This window comes from Guillardia theta, assembly GCF_000315625.1.
Source record: "Guillardia theta CCMP2712 unplaced genomic scaffold GUITHscaffold_18, whole genome shotgun sequence".
Lineage (NCBI taxonomy): Eukaryota > Cryptophyceae > Pyrenomonadales > Geminigeraceae > Guillardia > Guillardia theta.
In genome coordinates, this window is record NW_005434656.1 from 367,489 (window position 1) to 385,597 (window position 18,109).

General features: G+C 52.8%; 5 protein-coding genes across 5 annotated transcripts; 3 read left to right on the forward strand and 2 right to left on the reverse strand.

Annotated features, from left to right (window-relative positions):
- Position 1: 1 nt before the first annotated feature.
- GUITHDRAFT_151508 (hypothetical protein) lies at positions 2-2,032 on the reverse strand. Its single transcript, XM_005836254.1, has 17 exons — positions 1,947-2,032; positions 1,764-1,816; positions 1,632-1,698; positions 1,522-1,582; positions 1,416-1,466; positions 1,295-1,358; positions 1,161-1,237; positions 1,031-1,107; positions 934-985; positions 854-883; positions 738-789; positions 622-690; positions 520-573; positions 430-471; positions 339-375; positions 235-290; positions 2-182 (listed from the first exon to the last, which is right to left on the reverse strand). The coding sequence occupies exons 1-17, from the start codon at positions 1,976-1,978 to the stop codon at positions 31-33; spliced, it is 1,026 nt and encodes a 341-aa protein (XP_005836311.1). The 5' UTR covers positions 1,979-2,032; the 3' UTR covers positions 2-30.
- Positions 2,033-2,717: 685 nt separating this feature from the next.
- Positions 2,718-6,252, forward strand: GUITHDRAFT_136018 (hypothetical protein; the record flags this gene model as incomplete). The annotated part of the gene is made up of 6 exons (XM_005836255.1): positions 2,718-2,790; positions 3,098-3,180; positions 3,278-5,338; positions 5,388-5,591; positions 5,868-6,124; positions 6,189-6,252. The coding sequence occupies 6 exons, from the start codon at positions 2,718-2,720 to the stop codon at positions 6,250-6,252; spliced, it is 2,742 nt and encodes a 913-aa protein (XP_005836312.1).
- Positions 6,253-6,469: 217 nt separating this feature from the next.
- On the reverse strand, positions 6,470-7,281 carry GUITHDRAFT_151509 (hypothetical protein; the record flags this gene model as incomplete). The annotated part of the gene is made up of 1 exon (XM_005836256.1): positions 6,470-7,281. One exon carries the CDS (start codon positions 7,276-7,278, stop codon positions 6,595-6,597), a length of 684 nt encoding a protein of 227 aa, XP_005836313.1. The 3' UTR covers positions 6,470-6,594.
- Positions 7,282-8,620: 1,339 nt separating this feature from the next.
- Positions 8,621-15,043, forward strand: GUITHDRAFT_162143 (hypothetical protein). The gene is made up of 37 exons (XM_005836257.1): positions 8,621-8,929; positions 8,979-9,109; positions 9,158-9,229; positions 9,295-9,375; positions 9,425-9,487; positions 9,535-9,639; positions 9,707-9,734; positions 9,782-9,849; positions 9,969-10,202; positions 10,267-10,315; positions 10,367-10,422; positions 10,475-10,507; positions 10,651-10,704; positions 10,753-10,809; positions 10,861-10,952; positions 11,021-11,087; positions 11,318-11,389; positions 11,678-11,743; positions 11,938-11,987; positions 12,096-12,168; positions 12,396-12,467; positions 12,512-12,667; positions 12,735-12,764; positions 12,814-12,883; positions 12,929-12,997; positions 13,043-13,091; positions 13,289-13,334; positions 13,378-13,427; positions 13,481-13,544; positions 13,602-13,648; positions 13,695-13,731; positions 13,798-13,857; positions 13,912-13,984; positions 14,166-14,200; positions 14,310-14,361; positions 14,488-14,561; positions 14,617-15,043. Exons 1-27 carry the CDS (start codon positions 8,767-8,769, stop codon positions 13,302-13,304), a joined length of 2,076 nt encoding a protein of 691 aa, XP_005836314.1. The 5' UTR covers positions 8,621-8,766; the 3' UTR covers positions 13,305-13,334; positions 13,378-13,427; positions 13,481-13,544; positions 13,602-13,648; positions 13,695-13,731; positions 13,798-13,857; positions 13,912-13,984; positions 14,166-14,200; positions 14,310-14,361; positions 14,488-14,561; positions 14,617-15,043.
- A 648-nt stretch (positions 15,044-15,691) lies between these two features.
- Positions 15,692-17,983, forward strand: GUITHDRAFT_136021 (hypothetical protein; the record flags this gene model as incomplete). The annotated part of the gene is made up of 9 exons (XM_005836258.1): positions 15,692-15,749; positions 15,794-15,882; positions 16,208-16,249; positions 16,410-16,492; positions 16,542-16,787; positions 16,843-16,957; positions 17,006-17,107; positions 17,170-17,370; positions 17,708-17,983. The coding sequence occupies 9 exons, from the start codon at positions 15,692-15,694 to the stop codon at positions 17,981-17,983; spliced, it is 1,212 nt and encodes a 403-aa protein (XP_005836315.1).
- Positions 17,984-18,109: the final 126 nt, after the last annotated feature.

Consider the following 18,109-nt stretch of genomic DNA (forward strand, 5'->3'; position numbering starts at 1 on the left):
GTTCTCTTCACATGCTTAGTCTTTATTCAATTACAAGTTCTCAATCTCATCAAGTATTTGATCCATCAGACCTTCATCATGGTGATCCAACTGCGAAACAAGAGGCCCATCTTGCTCTTCATTCGTGCTCAGTTGAGGGTTGGGTGGATTCAAATCGAACTCTGTCAAGTTCAACTTCCGCCCTGCATATTCCTCAAGTTAAATGCAATTCAGAGACATTGAAGAGATGCCCACCTCGTGAGTTTTGACGTCTAGAGGGAGCCGCTTCCAGAGTCGGAACAAAGCTTTCCCTGTCACAACGTCAATATTTTGAGTCAGCACTGCATGAAAATTCTTACGAATCAGGTTGTGGCATCGGGTTAGCCGGAGGTGACTCTGTTGTCCCACAAGTTTGAGTCAACGCCCTGTACATGTAAGAACAAAACATACTATTCTCAGACTTGTCTGACTCTGGTGAGGCCTGTGATTGGCCTGGCATTCCTTGTGAGCATGGACCAGCAACATCCATTGACATAGCACCCAATCGCTTTCCACATGGTGTTCCTTTGCGCTCCAGTTCGTCTGCTTTGTACCCTGAAGATAAAATCAACTTGCCTTCACTTTAGGGCATTGTTTACACACCAACAGCTGGGAGGCCCAAATGCATACAAACTGTGGTGCAACGATGTCGAGTCAAAAAAGCGTTTAGCCCTGCCATGTCAAGGAATCAAAATGAAGATGAGATAAACAGATATCACCCGCTTGTCCAAGATTTCCTCTTCCAAATCCCTTCCCAGATTGCGTGTGAATCTGTTGATCACCGTTGTCATTCAGAGCATATACCGAGATGGTTTTTGAGGGGGTGGCTGGAAACCTGAGGGTCTGTGTACAAATCTTCCACTCCCTGGTCAAGCTATCAGCGATCTATCGTACAACATGTTTAGGCAATTGTGCCTGAATATCGCAGACAAGAAGCGAATGGTTGCTTGCTTCCCACGTAAAGTGGCTGCGAAACGCAATGAAGCAGGGAATCTTAAAAAATGGCATCAACCTGAAAGCATTGGGTGTTGCTCTGTCACAGTCGCCAACTGTTCCACCCACGTTGTTGTTATGCTTTTGAAATACTCCCTGCATGCACATGAGGAATTTTTCGGAGCAGAGCCTCAAGATTCAACTCTTACTTCAACAAACTCTTCCACCCCAATCAGCGGCCGACCAGGTCGATCAACCAATTCAAACACGTAGGCTTTGACGAAGTCTTGGAACACCGAAGTTCAATGAGCTCAAAATCGATTGCACTTGCTGTTGCACATACCTATACTTTTTGGCACATCGCATGCATTGAACTCAATTGCCCACATTTTGGCACACATTTGTGCCTATCATGAGGCAGATGTGAACCGCAAGTGGCACGAATAAGCGCTCATCACAAGAACCTGAACATCTCTGTAGTAAGTATTCTTGTCTTCATCTGGGTCCTTAGAGATCTGGGATAAAGAAATCATTCATTCCTGAAATGCTGCGAGAGTTTTGTGGATTCACCTTGGCTACCACGTTCCTCCTTGTACCATCCTTACTCACGATCTGCATTCTATAGCATTCACTGCCCGAAAACCTCAATCCGTTATTATTTCACAAGAGATGGCTCCTACCGAAGAGCTCCTTCTGCAAAAGGAAGATCATCGATGACGCAGTTCTCCACCGACTTGACCCATTCACCTGTTTCAAGGCAAAAATCACCTTGAACACAGCAAGGTGTTTCGAACAGTGGCAATCGTTCACACCTTGACAATATCGAAATTCTGGAGGTCCTCCTGATCGAGGAACAAACTCATGCCTGAGAAAGTGTCACATCCACCAAATCCGACTCGCCAGGTGCAGAGAGGGGGCAAACAATGTTTCAGTGGGGATTTGACTCCGGGAGGGAGGAAACACTGCACAGAGAGCAAGAAGCATCTAGGTCTCACTTCAAGGCTCTTTCAACTTGTCCTTGAAGCATGCTGCCGTGTCTCTTCTTCCCCTACCAGGCACCTTGCGTTCCTTCTATGCTCGCCATCGCTTCCGATTCCCGCCACTTTAAAGTTGGAGGGCAGTGCGCAGCTCGAAATGAACCGGGTGGTTGAGTAAACGACTTGTGAGCACTAATAAAATGAAAGACTTCCGCATGCTCGGCCGCGTGACTGCGGCACTGACGCCGGTCAGTGCCCGGCCGGCCCGCGGTGCAGCCCGGGGCCAGTGACGGTCGGACGGTCGGAATGGGTGGCTCGGACCGCCCGCCGCCGTGGCTGCTGTGTACTAGCTATCAACTGCCGCCGGCTCCGCGGCGGTGGCCCGGTGCCGCCCGGCGGCGGGGATGTCGGCATAACTTGGTAATCACTGCCGCAAGCTGAGTCGGCGCTGGACCCGCCGGGCCCCAGGCGGCGGTGACTGGCCTGAGGGCCTGAACGGTGCGCGGCGGGCCGGACGGCCGGGCCGCGGCGGCCGCCCGGCCCCGGACCCGCCGCCGGTTACTTTAGTTACTAATCGTTACGGGCGGTCATTCGGTTTTTCCGTTATTATGACAGTTACAGGGCTGGTAGGAGCTCATAGATCTTGAAACCATAGGAATGGTTACATTGAAAAAGGTAGGCAAGTTTGGGTAACAATTCAAATATTTCCCCAATTTTATTTATTCAACTTCGAAAGTATACCACAATCAACATTCAAAATATGACAAAAATTTGAACAATTGTAGCTACATGGTACCGTCCAGCGGAAAACTTGGTATCGGCGGGAAAGTGCGCGAAGAAATCATGGAAGCTGAAGAGGCCGGTGAGGAAGCATGGTGACCTGGCGATGCTGAACCCTTGCGAAGAGACATGATTTTCAGTAGCAAACTGTCTTGCATCTGAATGTGTCTTATTCCTTGCAAGGCTCTTCTTGATTGTTGCCCTTGTGCTGGTGTGTGGTGGTCTCCGGTGAAAATATTTGCATTGCGCCCTCGCTGACTTTTGAAGGAAAGAGAGTTGTTTATCTGTTTGTTTTGTTGTGCTTGTTTTGAATTTACTTCTGGTCTTGCTTCACCAATGCTTACGTGGAGGATATGGAAACAGAGCAATGACATTACCGTGCTTCACAGCAGGTCAGGACTCGGTGATATGCTTAGAAGCCCAAAGATCTTCCAACTCAAGTATAATCGAAGGGCTTGCCAGACTCTGGAAGGTGAGCATTCATTCCCCTCTTTTACTAACCTACCCTCGCTACAATTTATCTTCGTTTTCCTCTTGAATGATTCGTTCTGGTGACAACTTTGTCGCAGAGGGAAGAATTCATAGATTTATATCTCCAAGTTGGCGGCGCCTGCTCTGATAACCCCGAAACGAAGCTGATAGGAGCTCACAAGATTGTAGTGTCGATGATAAGTGAAAAGCTGAAACGGATTATGACAGAAGAACATGAAAGAAGGCGCAGAGACAGAGAAGACGCAATGGCAGCCATGCGTGCACAAAAACGAGAACATGATGAAGAACGACAGGAGAGAACTGACAGACTAACTTCAGACAGCCAAGGATTACGCAGAAAGCGCAACCATAAGCAGAATGGCATGGGTGCAGACTTTTCTCATTCAGACAGAAGTACGGATGCTGGTTCTACGCTGAGCATGCAACTGGATTCTAACTCCGCTGGCAAACTCCAGTCGGACAAATTTGACGACGGAAAGGCTCATAATGGTGCGAGCAATCATTTTGGCAAAGATGAACAACGGGGCAACGTTCAAAGAAAGGATGAATCTCGAAATGGGAAACATGCACAGGGTTCTGACTTTCATGCTGCCAATTCTGCCGATATTTTGGATGGGAGTGATTATCAAATGTATTCGTTTGGAATGCCGTATGGGCCTGGAATAAACTGTATGGCAATTCGTATCAGAGAAAATCAGCATACTATCGCTTTTGATGATCGAAACACCAACATCAAATATTCATTAATGGAATTAGCAACCAACATGAGCAATATGGGCTACCTTGAATTTTACGAATGGTTTCCTCAGCATGATTTGGATAGAGCCGGCATCACCGGAATCAACACTTCTCTAGCGAACCAATTGCTAGGCGAAAACCCAAAGAGATACTTCAGAAGCCCTCGTTTGCGAAGAGTTCTCCGATGCAGCTCCGAGGGGGAGCAACCTGACATGGGTAACGGAGAGATATGGAATGTGGGAGATCTCATATACGAAGTGAAAACTTTTCATAACGGGTTGCTGACGCTGCCAGGCTCTGCAAACTTTGAATACTGCGAAATAGAAAACGAAGAGCAAGAAATTGTGAATGCTTGCCGTTTGCATGCGGAATGCGCATCATCTTCCACCAGGGTTGCAGTTGACGACGATGTGATCATTGTGCCTGAAGACGACATGGAGCCTGTATTTCTTCGGGTTGATCGTATTCTAGCAAAAAACGGAGTTCCGATTTCAGATCGTACAGCTGCAGATGAAGAACAGATTGGAATGTGTAGACCTTTCTGCTCTCCCCAAATGCCTGACGTCCCGGGAAGCAAGACTGCTGAGTTTTACATCTCTGGTCATCAATTTTATGTGGTAGATGGCATGAGCGTTCCTGGTCCAAGTAATTCAGCACAGGAAAAAGTATATTTCCGACTGAGTGATGAGAGGAAAACTTTTCCCTTCACAGATCTCGTGAACCATATAGTGCTCAGTCAAGAAACTGATCCCCAGAACAAGACCTATTCTTTGACAAAACTAGACCAGACGATTGTGTATCGAAAGATTGTTGAACGACAAGATCTTTTGTCTTCCAGAAAGATGATCTGCAAGTCATGCAAGCAGGTTTTCCAGGAAAAACATATTTTTTCTAAGCACATCGCTCGATGCCAACGAGGGAAGAATATTGGGAGTGAAAAGCTTTTAGACGGTTTCAATCATTTGGGTGGCAATCAGGATAGCAACAAGCGCAACGACAAGCCACTCTCAGATGCGAGAAAGAGTGCCAGTGAAAGGAAGCAAAATGATCATCACCAGACATCGACTAACGAAGGTTTCCATGACATGGCATGGATAGCTCAAGCATTTGAAGCAAGGTATGGTACTGGAGATAGCATGGACACCGGCGCTTGTGATGCCTCGTCGCCCGTTCTAAGTCACCAAGGGTCTTATCATGTCGACGATCTTCACTTGGGACTCTCGCCTCCGCGCCCTCAGAATGTTTCAAGAGTGGCCGATCCTGGAACCAATACAGGTGATCACACAGACAGAAACAGGCATGCTGAGAACGACGAACAATCTCTATCCATCAGTAATGTCGATCTGGGAGTAGATGCCAGTATTGAGGTCTGTGGGCCCATTGTCCTGAACTTCCCACAGGTACGTCGGGTGTTGTGGTTTAGCTGCTTTTGCCTGAGCTTGTTGACAGATTCACCCAAAAGCTATGTATTACATACTTGAATACCATTACTATGGTCAGACTACGTTACCAAATTTAGAAGTTCTACTTCTATTCGCAAATGCTGTGAAGGAACTGGAAATTGATGAGCTTATCAACACAGTGAAGGACAAAATCTCTCGGTCTGTGAATGCAGAGACTTGTGTACCGATAATGCAGAGGAGTCCTCCAGCGGTATGCCATCTTGATGGCTTTGCATTCTTAGAGAGTCTTATTTCTGCCTGCCAGTGGACGGAGCCTTTCCATGTCGCATGGAGATTCGCACTTTCCAATTTCGAAGAAGTGGCGAAGTCAAGCACATTTTTACATCTTGATGCACATGTCTCTTTTCTATCCTTGTTATCTCGCTCTCTGTCCCCCTTTCCCCTCTCGCTTGGCCCCCCTGCCCTTCCCCCTCCATCCTCCCTTCCCTTTGCTTTCCTCTCTCTCGCACTCTAATATGGATCGCAGAGGCTAGAGGAGCTGCTAAAACAGGATCAGCTCAACGTGAACTCGGAGTGGGACTTGTATCAACATCTTCTACGATGGATGTGCTCAGGCGATGCTGAGGACATCTCACATGCAGAGGTTGTAGAGGGTTTCTTTGCCAACAATGGAGTGGCAAGGAGGGGACACTCGTTGCTCTCTCTCGTTCGCTGGCCGCTCCTGGGATCGGAGAAACTCACCAGATTTGTATGGAGAGACAAGCGGCTCATCGGAAACTTCTGGTCAGAGGTAACGTCAATGAGATAGCGCATGCCTGTCAGGTGATTCTTGTCTTGATCCTCACAGGCACAACCGTACGTGGAAGAGGCGATGGCTCTGCTTCTTGCTGGGGCCCAACGTGACGAGATAGTGGCGGCTCACCATGCAGGCGAGAAAAGCTGTGAGCTGCACCTCTCTGAGATCCACTGGACGCCGAGGATCGGACAGAACTATGCTGAAGTCATGGAAGAAATCTCGTCTGGGATGGTCGAAGCTCTCTCATGACAAGGTGGCCTCCTGCCCTCAGCCGCCACATGGTCATCAAGGGAGATGACAAATGTTGAATATATATGTTTAGACATGTTGATAGTTGGTTGTAGTCTTCAAGGGATATTAACATTCAAAATGAACTGTTCTATCATTCTACATCCCCGCATTCCGTATTCTTGCGCTCTTGCAGTTGATGTCGGTGTGTGGCGGCTCCTCCTCTCCGTCAGTTGTCGTCCACCATCCTAAGAAGGTTCTCATCGGACAGGCTGTCGGTGACTCCATCCGTCAGGGCATCCTTGGGGCCCTCCTTGGACAGCAAGATGCGCGTGATGAGGTGAAGGAGTAGTCCAATAGGCCCGAAGAGCATCGTCGCTATCAGGCTCAAGGTGGCAGGCACTCGGTTCCTCAGCGCATCGAAGAAGATCCAGCGTCCGACGAAGAGGTCGAAGCAGATGTGATGAGACCAGCTGGAAGAAACAACAGCTTGATGTGAGAACAGAGCTGCAAGCCCAGACAAGGATGAAAAACTGGAGGCCGCTACTGAAATCTCCGGCTTGGTGAAGGACGTGATGAGGTTAAACACATACAATGCGATGAAAGGCAGGAAGATCGCCATGGAGCTCATCACAGACTGAGCTTTCCTGCTCTTGGGGAACAAGATCATCAGCGACCAGAGAGGAACAGCAGCCAGGTTGTTGGCCACGAACAGAGACTCGGCACCGACCATCCGAACACGTACATCATCCCCTGCCCTCGTCGGATGCCTCGGCTTTTGGTGGAAGGGGCGCGGGGTGAGGAGACGTAGAGGATTCGAGGTATGACGGAGACCAACCGGACCAGCAGGAGGAGGGCGGATGCTCAAGACCTCAACCTCGTGAGGCAGCAATAGAGCCGCGAACGCCACCATCGCCACCCGTGCCATGCCTGCGCCGTTACACAAATTAGCCTGTGCCCAAGTCACGACTGAAACGACGGACGGTCGGACCGGCCACCCCAGGCCGGCCCGGCGGCCCGGCCCGGGCTGCCCGGCGCGGCCTTATCATCGGATCCGACGGACTCCGGACTAAGTTGACTCTGTGAAGTTAAGTCCGACTCGGCGGCAACTTACCCGCCGCACCGGCGCCCGGGTGACACCGGCGCCATCCGGCCCGTACGCTACTACGGTACTTGAAGCCTTGACCGACGGCGTGACTGAGTATTTACCTTTGAGTAAAGGAGTATTTACCCACCGAGTTGTGACATCCGGCCTCGGAGGCTCCTTCAAGTATGGCCGCCCCTGTGGCCGCCCGGCCCGGGCCACCGCTAGCACTGCGGCCGGGCTGCTGCATCTACAAATGGCACTTCAGTAGTAAAAGCTTTAAAAAAGGATCTTTTACACAAGAGGTCAAAAGTTAGATGAGGTGAAGGTCCAAACGCTGTGATATCAAAACGTATCAGATCTGCTGAAAATAAGAATAATACTTATTGGTACGTAACCCCACCCCACCTCCAACCCCTTGTCAACCATGCTCGACACCTTGAGCTCTCGTAGACTAGCGATAGAGATAAACCTTCTACCCTTACCCCTACTGCACAACATTCCTCAGGCTCTACCCCACCCGTAGACTGCCCGTGTTTCAGTCATTCTACCCCCACCTTCTCGTGAGACCACAGCGGAACCCCACCCCGAGCCTCCACCCTGTGCTCGTGGTCACATGAGATAGAACTTTTACGATACTACTTTCTAATTTTAAATTTGTTCTCAATAATTCTTTTCTGAAAATTCAATATTTATACAACAAATTAGAAAATGTAATGGAACTTTTGAGTAATCGCTGGAACTTTTCGATTACTACTACCCGGAAAAATTGATTTTACCAGGCAGGCACTGCGAAATGCAGGGCGCGTAGCCTAGTAGGATTGGAGGAAGGGTGTCCCGAAGCCGCAACAATGCAGGAAGGATTCGGCCGAGGAAGATAAAGTGAGTATCAGTATGAGAAGGATGGAAAACAAGTTGAGATGGAAGTGAGGGCAAATGTGTTGAAGGAAGGCCATACGTATGTTAGAACCTGCGCAGGCCCCCGTTTCGTGCATCACGGATAGCAGCAATTATAAGGTAGGGAGACATCAGTACCATGAGTTGATGAGCAGAACACTTTAAACATGGCCGGAGAAGATGCATGACCTCCTCCATGATTCCTCGAGCAGGGCATTCACCTTCTTCGCAACTGCTCAAGTTTTGAAGGAGTAAAAGAGCTGATTGCTTTTGTAGCAGGACATGCGAGAGGAGACTGAGCTGCACAGGAACCGCGAAATGAAGTTCAGAGAGTGAAGGAGAGTCTTGTCTCCATGTCTGTGCTCGTTTGATACAGGAGATGGGCGGGGAGTGCCGGTGAGCAGACAAGCCAACGGAAACATGGAGACAGCTTGTAAGGGTGAAGGGCAAGTGGCAACGCCATCCAAAGAGACCTCAAGTGCTTTCTTGAACCTGGATAAGATTATGTTCTTTGGTGGGTTCCACGATAGAGAGATGGAGCAGCAGTTGCGGAACGACCTTGACGACGACGCCCAGACTGAAAGTGCTGCACTGCAATTGGCGTCCCTTGTTGCGGCTGACCTTCATGCCAGGCCATGTGCGTCTGTGGGGTGTTGTCATCATGAGCATCGACTGCTTTTCCATGGTGTACCTGTTTGCTGTCTCCTGCGTTCAGACGTACCTCGCGCAAGACTGTAAGAGCGACTGGAGTTCACGGATGGAGGTGGTGTCGTGACAGTGCTCGATATGCATGACTCAGTATGTCGAGCAGGTCTATCTTAACGGGGCTCAGAGTGTCATGTCAGCTGCCAGTCTTGTCTTTCTCACTTACGACAACATTCCGGTGAGATAGAGCTCAGATGCCAAAGAGCTTAGCGGGATTGACATGCACTGATATGCTCTGTACAGACAAGGACGAGGTTCCGAGGTGTTCGGTGGCTTCTGAGAATGAGGAACGTTGTGCTCATCTTCTGTGCTCTTCAAGAACAGGCAACATAAACGTGTTGGCTGCGGTTTGAAAGATCTCACCGTTGGACAGCTTTCTCGCGGGAAAGTGGAATGGGCCTCGGGGCGCTACTTGCACATCCACACCCTCGTTCAGGTGCCGTTGCTCCAGGGAGCTAGTAGCAGGGGATGAAGAGGTTGTAGGTGTTGTGCGGTCATATCATATGGAGGTCGCAACTGGAACACCATGCATGGATCTTGTCCTTGAACTGGATGAAACCTCTGCTCCGAGCCATGTTTCACCTAGTGGTGCGGATGTTTGTCTGATCGACGCTGTGGTACGCATGTTGGTGCGTGTGACTGACAGTCTTTGCAGATGTTCAAGACGGAGCTGCAGAGAACAGGTGATGTTCATCAGCATCGTTGTGTGATCAATTGAAGGAACAAGCAGATGCGTTGATGTTCCTGAAGAAGATCTTCTCCAAGCACGAGAAGGTTCCAATGTCAGCGGACGACATTGTGAGTTGCCTTGCTGCTCTTGACTTGATGCATTCACCAATCTTTCTTGTATGTGTCATTTGTCTGATGTCTGACATGTCTGGTTTCGGGCCTTCCATCCTCTCATCTCTTCCTCGCAGTACGAGCTCGTAACCATCGTGGGATTCACGATTTTATCGTTCTTTGTGCTCCACCGCAGCCACATGTCCGTGAGACGGAACTGGCTGCTAATGTTCAACGAGCCCAGAAGAATCATCGGGGGAGTCGTGAAGAATGCCGAGTCGAGCTGGTTGAACAACATGCAGCACGCCAGCTTCATGGAGCAAGAAGATGAATATTACACGCCAGGAGATGTAGAAGTGTTGAAAGGAAAGGTGGGTGTGCGGCGTTTCAAAGACGGGACTGGCTCTCTTGAGTTTTGACGTCTTGCTCCCCCAGTGGCAAGCTCAAAGCTTCACGTACGGGAACAGCGGATCTCCGACTGGAGGTGAGAAGGCTTGCGGCACGTGGACCTTCAACGATGATCGTCCTCTCACAGCAGGCAGCATGAAGCATGGTGTCTACGGGGAGGATTGGCACATGACAGACGTAGTGGTGTGTATGGAGGGAGGCCGCCGCGACCTCTGCTGACCATCTGGGTTCTTAGCTGGGATCCGGGACGTATGGATGTGTCTACAAGGTGATGATGTGAAAGAGGACAGGAGAGTAGGAGAAGGAGGGGGACGGGAAGGAAGGGAAAGGGGGAGAAGGGAGCAGGAGAGGTGGGGGTGGGGTGGGGTGGGGTGGGGTGGAACGAGTGTGTGAGAGCCGTCGAACAACCAGGGGCTGAGCATAAAGACTGGGGAAGAGCTTGCGGTGAAGACAACGATCGTCAAGGTGAGGGCGAGAAATTTCAAGGCGTGCGGGAGATGAAGGGAGACGCAGAGGAAGAACCTTGCAAGCGGGATGACTCAGCTAGAGCGCGAGCTCAAGATGTTGGAGGTGCAGCATGGAGGTTGTTGCAGTCGGAGTAGCTCGTGACCTCCCTGCCAGAGGTTCTCCCACAAGAACATCGTGCAGTACAAGGGAGCTTGCTTCCGCGGCGACCAGCTCTACCTCTTCCTTGAGTTCTGCCATGGCGGGAGGTACCTCGCGCTGTTCTCCTGGAGCGCACGCCTCTGAGGGTTTCCCGCTCCTCTCCCAGCTTGTCAAGGTGCCTGGAGGTCTGTGGAGCTTTCAACGAAACTCTAGCTCGTGCCTTCGCACGGGATGTGACAGAGGTTTACCTCCTCCTCTCTTCTTCTCATCTTCTCTGCTCTACTGCTTTCCTGTCCTATCCTGTCTCGTCCCGTCCTGTCCTGTCCTGTCCTGTCCTGTCCTGTCCTGTCCCCTCCTCTCCTTCCCTTCCTTAGCCCTCCTGACTTCAACGCAGGGGTTGGCTTACTTGCACTCCCATGGCATCGTTCACAGGCTTGAGCAGTGCTTGCTCCTCTTGCCTTGAGTGACTCAGCGCAGAGACGTCAAGAGCGGCAACTGCCTCCTGTCGCACGAAGGGATTTTGAAGCTCGCTGACTTCGGGGCGGTGAGAGAGAGAAGTTGAGGGAGCGACTGAAGGAGTGGGCAGGAGGAGAGGAGGGGAAAATGTAGCATGTAGTTGGAGATGGAAAGAATATGACAGATCAGGATTTATTGGGAGAACAAACAGGCGCGCTGAGGTGGAGTGTATGAGATGGTCTGAGCGTGGAGGATGTGACAAGAAATGAAAGGAAGCAGAATAGAGGAGTAAATGAGGAAGAGGAAAACAGGTGGAGCGAGGAGAGGAGGAGAAGCTGAGCGGAGGGAGGAGGAGGTTGACGTGTGAGAACTGCAGGCCCAGAGTGTAGGAGACGACGTGAATCAAGAGCTTCAGGGGACTCCGGGGTACCTCGCGCCTGAGGTGAATATGCGCTGCATGCTGGAGTAGAGGGGAGGTGGAAGACGAGGACAGAGCATGCCTTGCTATCTCTCAGCGTCATATGATGATACATCGATGATGAGGAGGAGCATGTTGATTGTGAGCAGCGCGTGTTGAATCCATTGATGTTGATGACGTCGACCCCGCATCTGTTGTTGTGAATGAAACCGCTGCAGGTGATGCGCAAGACGGGGATGATCAGACAGAGCGATATCTGGAGTTTGGGGTACGAGAGGAAAGGAGGGCAGGGGAGAGGAGAGCAGGGAGGGGATGGGGAAGAGGAGGGAGAGGAGGAGGGGGCACAAGGAGGAGCGATGTTGAGTGAGCCATGCAGCGCGTGCGTGATGGAGATGTTGACGTTGGAGCTTCCGTTCGAGGACGCGGACATAGATCCGCAGGCCATGCAGGTTCATCGACTTTACCGACTCTCTCAGGTCACCTCAAGTCTGTTCTACTTCCTCTTGCCTCCCTCCTTCTCCTCGATCTTCTTCCTCCTCCCTATTTCTCCTCCTTTTTGCCCCTTCCCATACCTCCACGGTCTTCTCTTTCTCTTTCATTCTTCTTCCATTCTCCCTCTCCAGCCTCCGTCCTTCCCTCCTTCTTCCCTTACCTCTGTGCACTGACCTGCTGCCAGGTGACCACCGATCCTCCGCTGCCCCCCAATCTTGGGGAGGAGGCGAGGGAGTTCCTGCAGGCGTGTCTGCGGGTAAGGAGAGCAAGTCGCCTTGCCGGCCATGACGGAGCCACCAGGTCGATCCGAAGAAGAGGCTCAACACTCTGCATCTCAAGATGGTGATGAGCTCGGAACCCTCGTTCGCTCCCCTCCCTCACCAGCTCTCCCCCAGCTCAAGTTCCTGCGCCTGCCCGACGACCCGCAAGTGGAGGAGAAGGAACGAAGATCCGTCGGTGAGCATGCTGCTGTCCTCGCTCGATGCCTCCCTACTCACCCTCCTCCTCCCTCCCGCCCTCTCAGTCGGGAAAGTTCTCCTTCGCAGCAACTCAGGTGCGACCCCCTTGACCGCTCGCGGCCTGCTGTCTCATCTTCCTGCCAGATCACAAGATGGATGCAACTTCCCAGTGGCTGTCTACCGTCCTCGCTTCCTCCTGGATCCCTGTCTTTCTGTACACCTCCCTCCTCCTCTGCCCTTGTCGCTCACAGTGTTTCAGCCGCTCCTGGCTCATCCGCCTCCACCTCATGGTCATTCAGATCGAGGGATGGGACCGAGAAGACGCCAAGTGAAGAAGAGCGACGATGCTGACTAAGCTGACCCGTTGCAACAGGTTCGCCCTCGCCTTCCAGGAGAATTTCCAGTACCATTCCCTCTGCCAGGTCCCCATTTCATGAACCCATCCCTTCCGTCCATCCTTCCGTGCCCCCCCCCCCCCCCCCCCCCCCCCTCTCCTCCTTCCTCTCTCCCTCCCTCTCCCTCCCTCTCCCCCCCTCCCTCTCCCTCGCTCCCTCTTTGTCATCCTCGTCCGTGAATGTGAACACCAACATGCTTGTTTGCTCATCTGACATTCCGGCAGACCATTCGCGCCTTGAGATACGCCCAACCTGTTTCCACCACCCTCGGTGCCGCACCCTCTCCCCCTTTCCTCACCTCACAGACCTCCAGTCCTCCTCGACAAATTTTCCATGCCCTTCCCCGACAAGCTCTTCGATCAAGTGAGTTCGTTCAGCCAGTGAGGGGAGGTGGGAGAGGCCTGAGCCTGTCGCAGTGCGTCCTTCTCGTGTTCGCCTTGTTCCAGATCCTCTGGGCCTACGTAGTCTGGACTTTCAGGGGTGAGAGAGATGTCGAGCAATGAGGAGACACTGAGACTCGTCCTTCTTGCCCTGCAGCCGATGACAAGAACAAGTCTCATTGGAAGTTCTACTACAAACTCCTTGTGAGTTCCTGGGAGCTCCTCCTCCTCGCTGACTGGGCCATCGCAGCTGTTCTTGATCAGGATGTCGGTCATCACTACTCCAGGTCCTGCTCTCTCCCTCCTCCCCCCTCCTCCTTCTCCTTTCCTCCTCCTCCTCATATTCATCTCAGTTGTCATGTGGAACCAAGCCGACGCCTTCTCCATCATTCTGATTCTCCTCTGCCCCATCGGTGAGTCTGGGCAGCTGCGGCAGCAGCTGCTCGTTTCCCTGAGTCTGCTTGCAGTGGGCAACATGTTCCCTACCATCCTGGAGAGTTGGATGTTCATTACGATGGTGGCATCCTCCAGGCTCCTCAAGTGATCCCCTGCCTCCCATCCCCCGCCGCCGCTCCTCTCCCTCGCCTTCCCGCCGTCTCTTCTCCTCCCTCCTCCCCTCCCTTCTCTCTCCTCCTCCTCCTCCTCCTCCTCCTCCTCCTCCTCCTCCTCCTCCTCCTCCTCCTCCTCCTCCTATGTTGTTGTTGTTGCTGACGTTTGGAAGGGCTTCCTTCGAGCTCCGAGAACTTCTGAAGCAAGGTTCCCCACCTCCCCCTCCCTCCTCCTCTTCCTCCGTCCTCCTCCCTCTTCCATCCTCCTCGCGAACATCCTCCTCGTTTCGCGCCGCTTTTCTGACTTGCTCTTGCAGATGAAAGTCTGAATCTCTTTGACACGCGAATTCTCGAGGAATACGTTCCAAGGCATGCAAGACATGCTTTCTCCCTCGCCTCCCCTTCCCCCTTCCTTTCCCATCTTTCTCCCCCTACTCCCTAATCCTCTTCTCCCAATATCACGCTGGCTCGTCTCTTGACCGATTCCCGCGGCAGGATCGGCGTGATGCTCCTGACCTTCCTCTTGTCTGTTTTCATCATCAGGTCCGAGGCTGGAGGTTGGAGGAGAGGTACCTGCCGTCTCCTGCTCGTCTCCGGGCCGGGTTGACCCGATCGCCATGGCAGGTCGCTCTTCCGCAAGAGGATGTCCAAGCCTGCTTTCCGACGCAAGGCGCTGGACTGATTCGCGTCAAGTTTAACTCTGATGAGAAAGTGCAAGTGAACTAGGTTTGATAGCCGCAGTAGCCTCCCGCCAGTCCAGTAGGGGGCCCGGGCCCGGCTCTCCCGGGAGTCCGCCGGGTCTCGGGCGCTGGCACTGCAGGCTCCGCCTCTAGTCAACGGTCACTCTGTACGGGCCGGGCTGACATCTCTCTCGGAACGGCCTCGACGGCCATGACGCCCGGCCGGGCCCGGCACACTCAGAGGGCCGGGGCCGGTTGTGTGCCGGGGCCCCGCCGGCCCGGTACGGGTCCGACGGTCAACGGTCCGACCCGGGCGGGTCGATCGGACTCGGCGACTGGCAACATTGAGTTGAGTAAAAGCATTTGGTAAGAGATCGTGCTGGGGTGGTGTTAGGACTTGTGAGGGGTACTAGAGGGAGAAGAAGGGGGTGGGGGTTATAGCCGAGGGGCGTCCATGCGATAAGAGGTGAACGCGATGGCGGCGGTGGGAGGAGAGGTGGGAGGGAAAGGGAGAGGAGGAGAGGAGGGGGGGAGGAGACAAGCAGAGGCAATTCTAGAATGGACATGAGGCAAGAGGAGATAAGAGAAAGAGAGGGCGGAAAGCAGGAAGGCATGTAGGCGGGAGTGAAGTGAGGCATAAAAATTTGAGTCAAGGACTCCAGTGAGGCATACTAGTGATTGAGCTGGTGAACGACTGAGAAGACACTATCCGAGATCAAGTCCAAGATGAGAATAGCTAGGAGCAGGGAACGCTGACGAGAGGAAGGAGTGTCTGATCACTACCAGGGGAGGAAGGGAATGGTGAAGGGATGTGCCAGTAGAGGAGGGAGGTCGCTACCGAGCTCAGAACTTTCAGGGTCTCAGTATGTTGAGAAAACTCTTGAGGGCAAGGCAGAGAAGAGGAAGGAGTGAGGGAAACAGCACAAGCATGAAAGTTTGAGGACGCCAAGTCAGAGCCCGCGCAACAACTTTGACCTCGTTGGCCACTTCCAGGGTAGCTCCATTGGCAGTTTGAAACCATGGCAAGACGCCTAGCCGACCATCCCTTCTATGGTCTCTTCGTCGCAACGGCGTACGGTAGAGGCGCTTCCCATGTTGCTCTCCCAGCTGACGCCCGGCAGGCATTGTTTCAATCACCATCACCCTCTTCAACAAAGCCGTCTTCAGCTTCTACAAGTTCAAGTACCCCATGACCCTCTTCGTCTTCCAGGTGAACGGAACTTGCCTCCCCAGTCCTCCTCTTCCTCCATCACTAGCACCTTCTCCACCACCACCACCATCTCCTCCTCCTCCTCCTCCTCCTCCTCCTCCTCCTCCTCCTCCTCCTCCTCCTCCTCCTCCTCCTTCACTACCACCATCCCTGCTTGCTCCTTCTCCTCTCCTTCTCCTTTCCTCCACCACCACCACCACCACCACCACCACCTTCTTCTCCTCGTTGGCCGCCACCGTGATCCCACGCTCTTGTGACTCGCACTCTGTTGGCAGATGTTTTCTCCCTCGTCTTTGTGTCCCTGTTGAAAATCATCTCTCCCAAGCAATTCGGGTTTCCCGGACCGGAGTGGAGTATGGCCAAGAAGGTTAGCGCAAGAACAACTACTCCCTCCCTCCCTCCCTCCCTCCCCCGCTCCCTCCCTCCCTCCCTCCCTCCCTCCCTCCCTCCCTCCCTTCCTCTCTCCCTCCTCCTTCCTTCCTTCTTTCCCCCCTCCCCCTCCCTCACTCTCCCTCACATGCACCCAGTTAACGCCCATGGCGCTCGGCTGGTGGGTCTACGGGATCTCAGGGGTGATAGCTCTCAAATACCTCAACGTCCCCATGTTCAGGTTCAGCCCCCGCGCTTGACCTCGGGCGACTGATGCGCTTCCACGGCAGCGCATTCAGGCGATTCACGACCGTTATCGTCATGTACGGGGAGTACAGGTTGTACGGGACCAAACCTCCTCCCGACCAGCGCAACGCCGTCTTTGTTATGTCCGCTGGAGCCGCCATTGCCGGGCTCACCGACCTGACGTTCAGCCTGCCCGGATACTTCTGGGTCCTTACCTGCGCCATCTCAACGGCCTTGTACCTCCTGTTCATTAGCAAGCTGGGGAAGGAGTCCGGGCTGAACGACTTCGGGTAGAGATGCAGCGAGTGAGAGGCGGTGGGGAGGCTGAAGTTGCTGCGTCCTCAGGCTTCTGTTCTACAACAACCTGCTGGCTCTGCCCTTCATGCTCATTTCCCTCTTCCTTAGCGGAGAACTCAATCACGTCACAGAATACCCCAACCTTCACGACCTCGACTTCCAGGTATGATGGACATGCGCGGTCTCCTGGTATGACCTTTCCTTCCGACAGATCTTCTTTGTGGTGTCAGCCATGCAAGCGTTTTTCCTGAACTTCCTCATCTTCTTCTGCACACGAGTGAACTCTCCGCTCATTACCTCGGTGACCGGCACTGTGAGTCTGCCTGCCACCATCTGCTCGCCCTCCATTGGCTCTGACCGGCTTCTGAATGTCAGGTCAAAGATCTGGTCACCAACGGTCTCGGAATGACTTTGTTCGGAGACTTCCCTTTCAACATCCCAAACATTGTAACAGTTCGCCGTGTCGTCTCCTTCCCCTCACCGTGGTTCTCTCAGATGTCTATCGTCGTTTGCTTTGCTGGGAGTGTCTGGTATAGTCGGCTCAAGTACGTTGCAAGCAACCGTCCACGTGCAGAGGTTGTTCCTCTTCTCCCCCCCCCCTCCCTCCCGCTCCTCCAAACCTCCTCTGACCTCGTTCCTGCTCCTCTCGCTCCTCTCTTTGCTCTCCCCCCGCCCACGTTCCGTTCTACACACTTTCTCCTCCTTCACTTTCCTCCTGTGAATATTGCATGCATGCTGCTGCCTGCTCGTTGCTCACTCTGCTCCCAAAAGCAGGCATCGAGTCTGAACGAGTGAGTATTCGTGGGGTGTGGGAGAGCAAGAGGGTGCAAGAGGGGATGATGCGCTGCTGTACTGTCATCCTGCGTTGAACGTGACGAACACTGAAAGCCTTTGCTCCTTTGACTGCATCCAGTTTGGTGTAACTCTGGGGAATTCTAGGACAAAGGTTGTGGAATTGGAAGAAGGTCTGGAGCAGCAGGCCACAACCGGAGGTCCGATACAGGCCCAAGAGGCGGCAAAGTACACCGCATCCGAGAAAAGTAGCGCTCCTCCTGAGGGAACCTCGAAGCCCCAGCAGACGGTGCAAGATCAAGCGCTGCTGGACAGGAAGAAGGCGCTGGAGCAGCAGCTGAAGGAGCTCGAGGCGCAGCTCAACGCTCAGCCGGGGAATGTACATCACGACGATTGAGAACGAGGAGAGCAGGGGATGCGAATATTTTTATTCTTCGTTGATGGGATCGAAAACTCGCGAAAACGGGGGCTGTTATGAACAAGGACAAGGCAAGGAGCTGAGAGAGAAATCAATCTACACTTA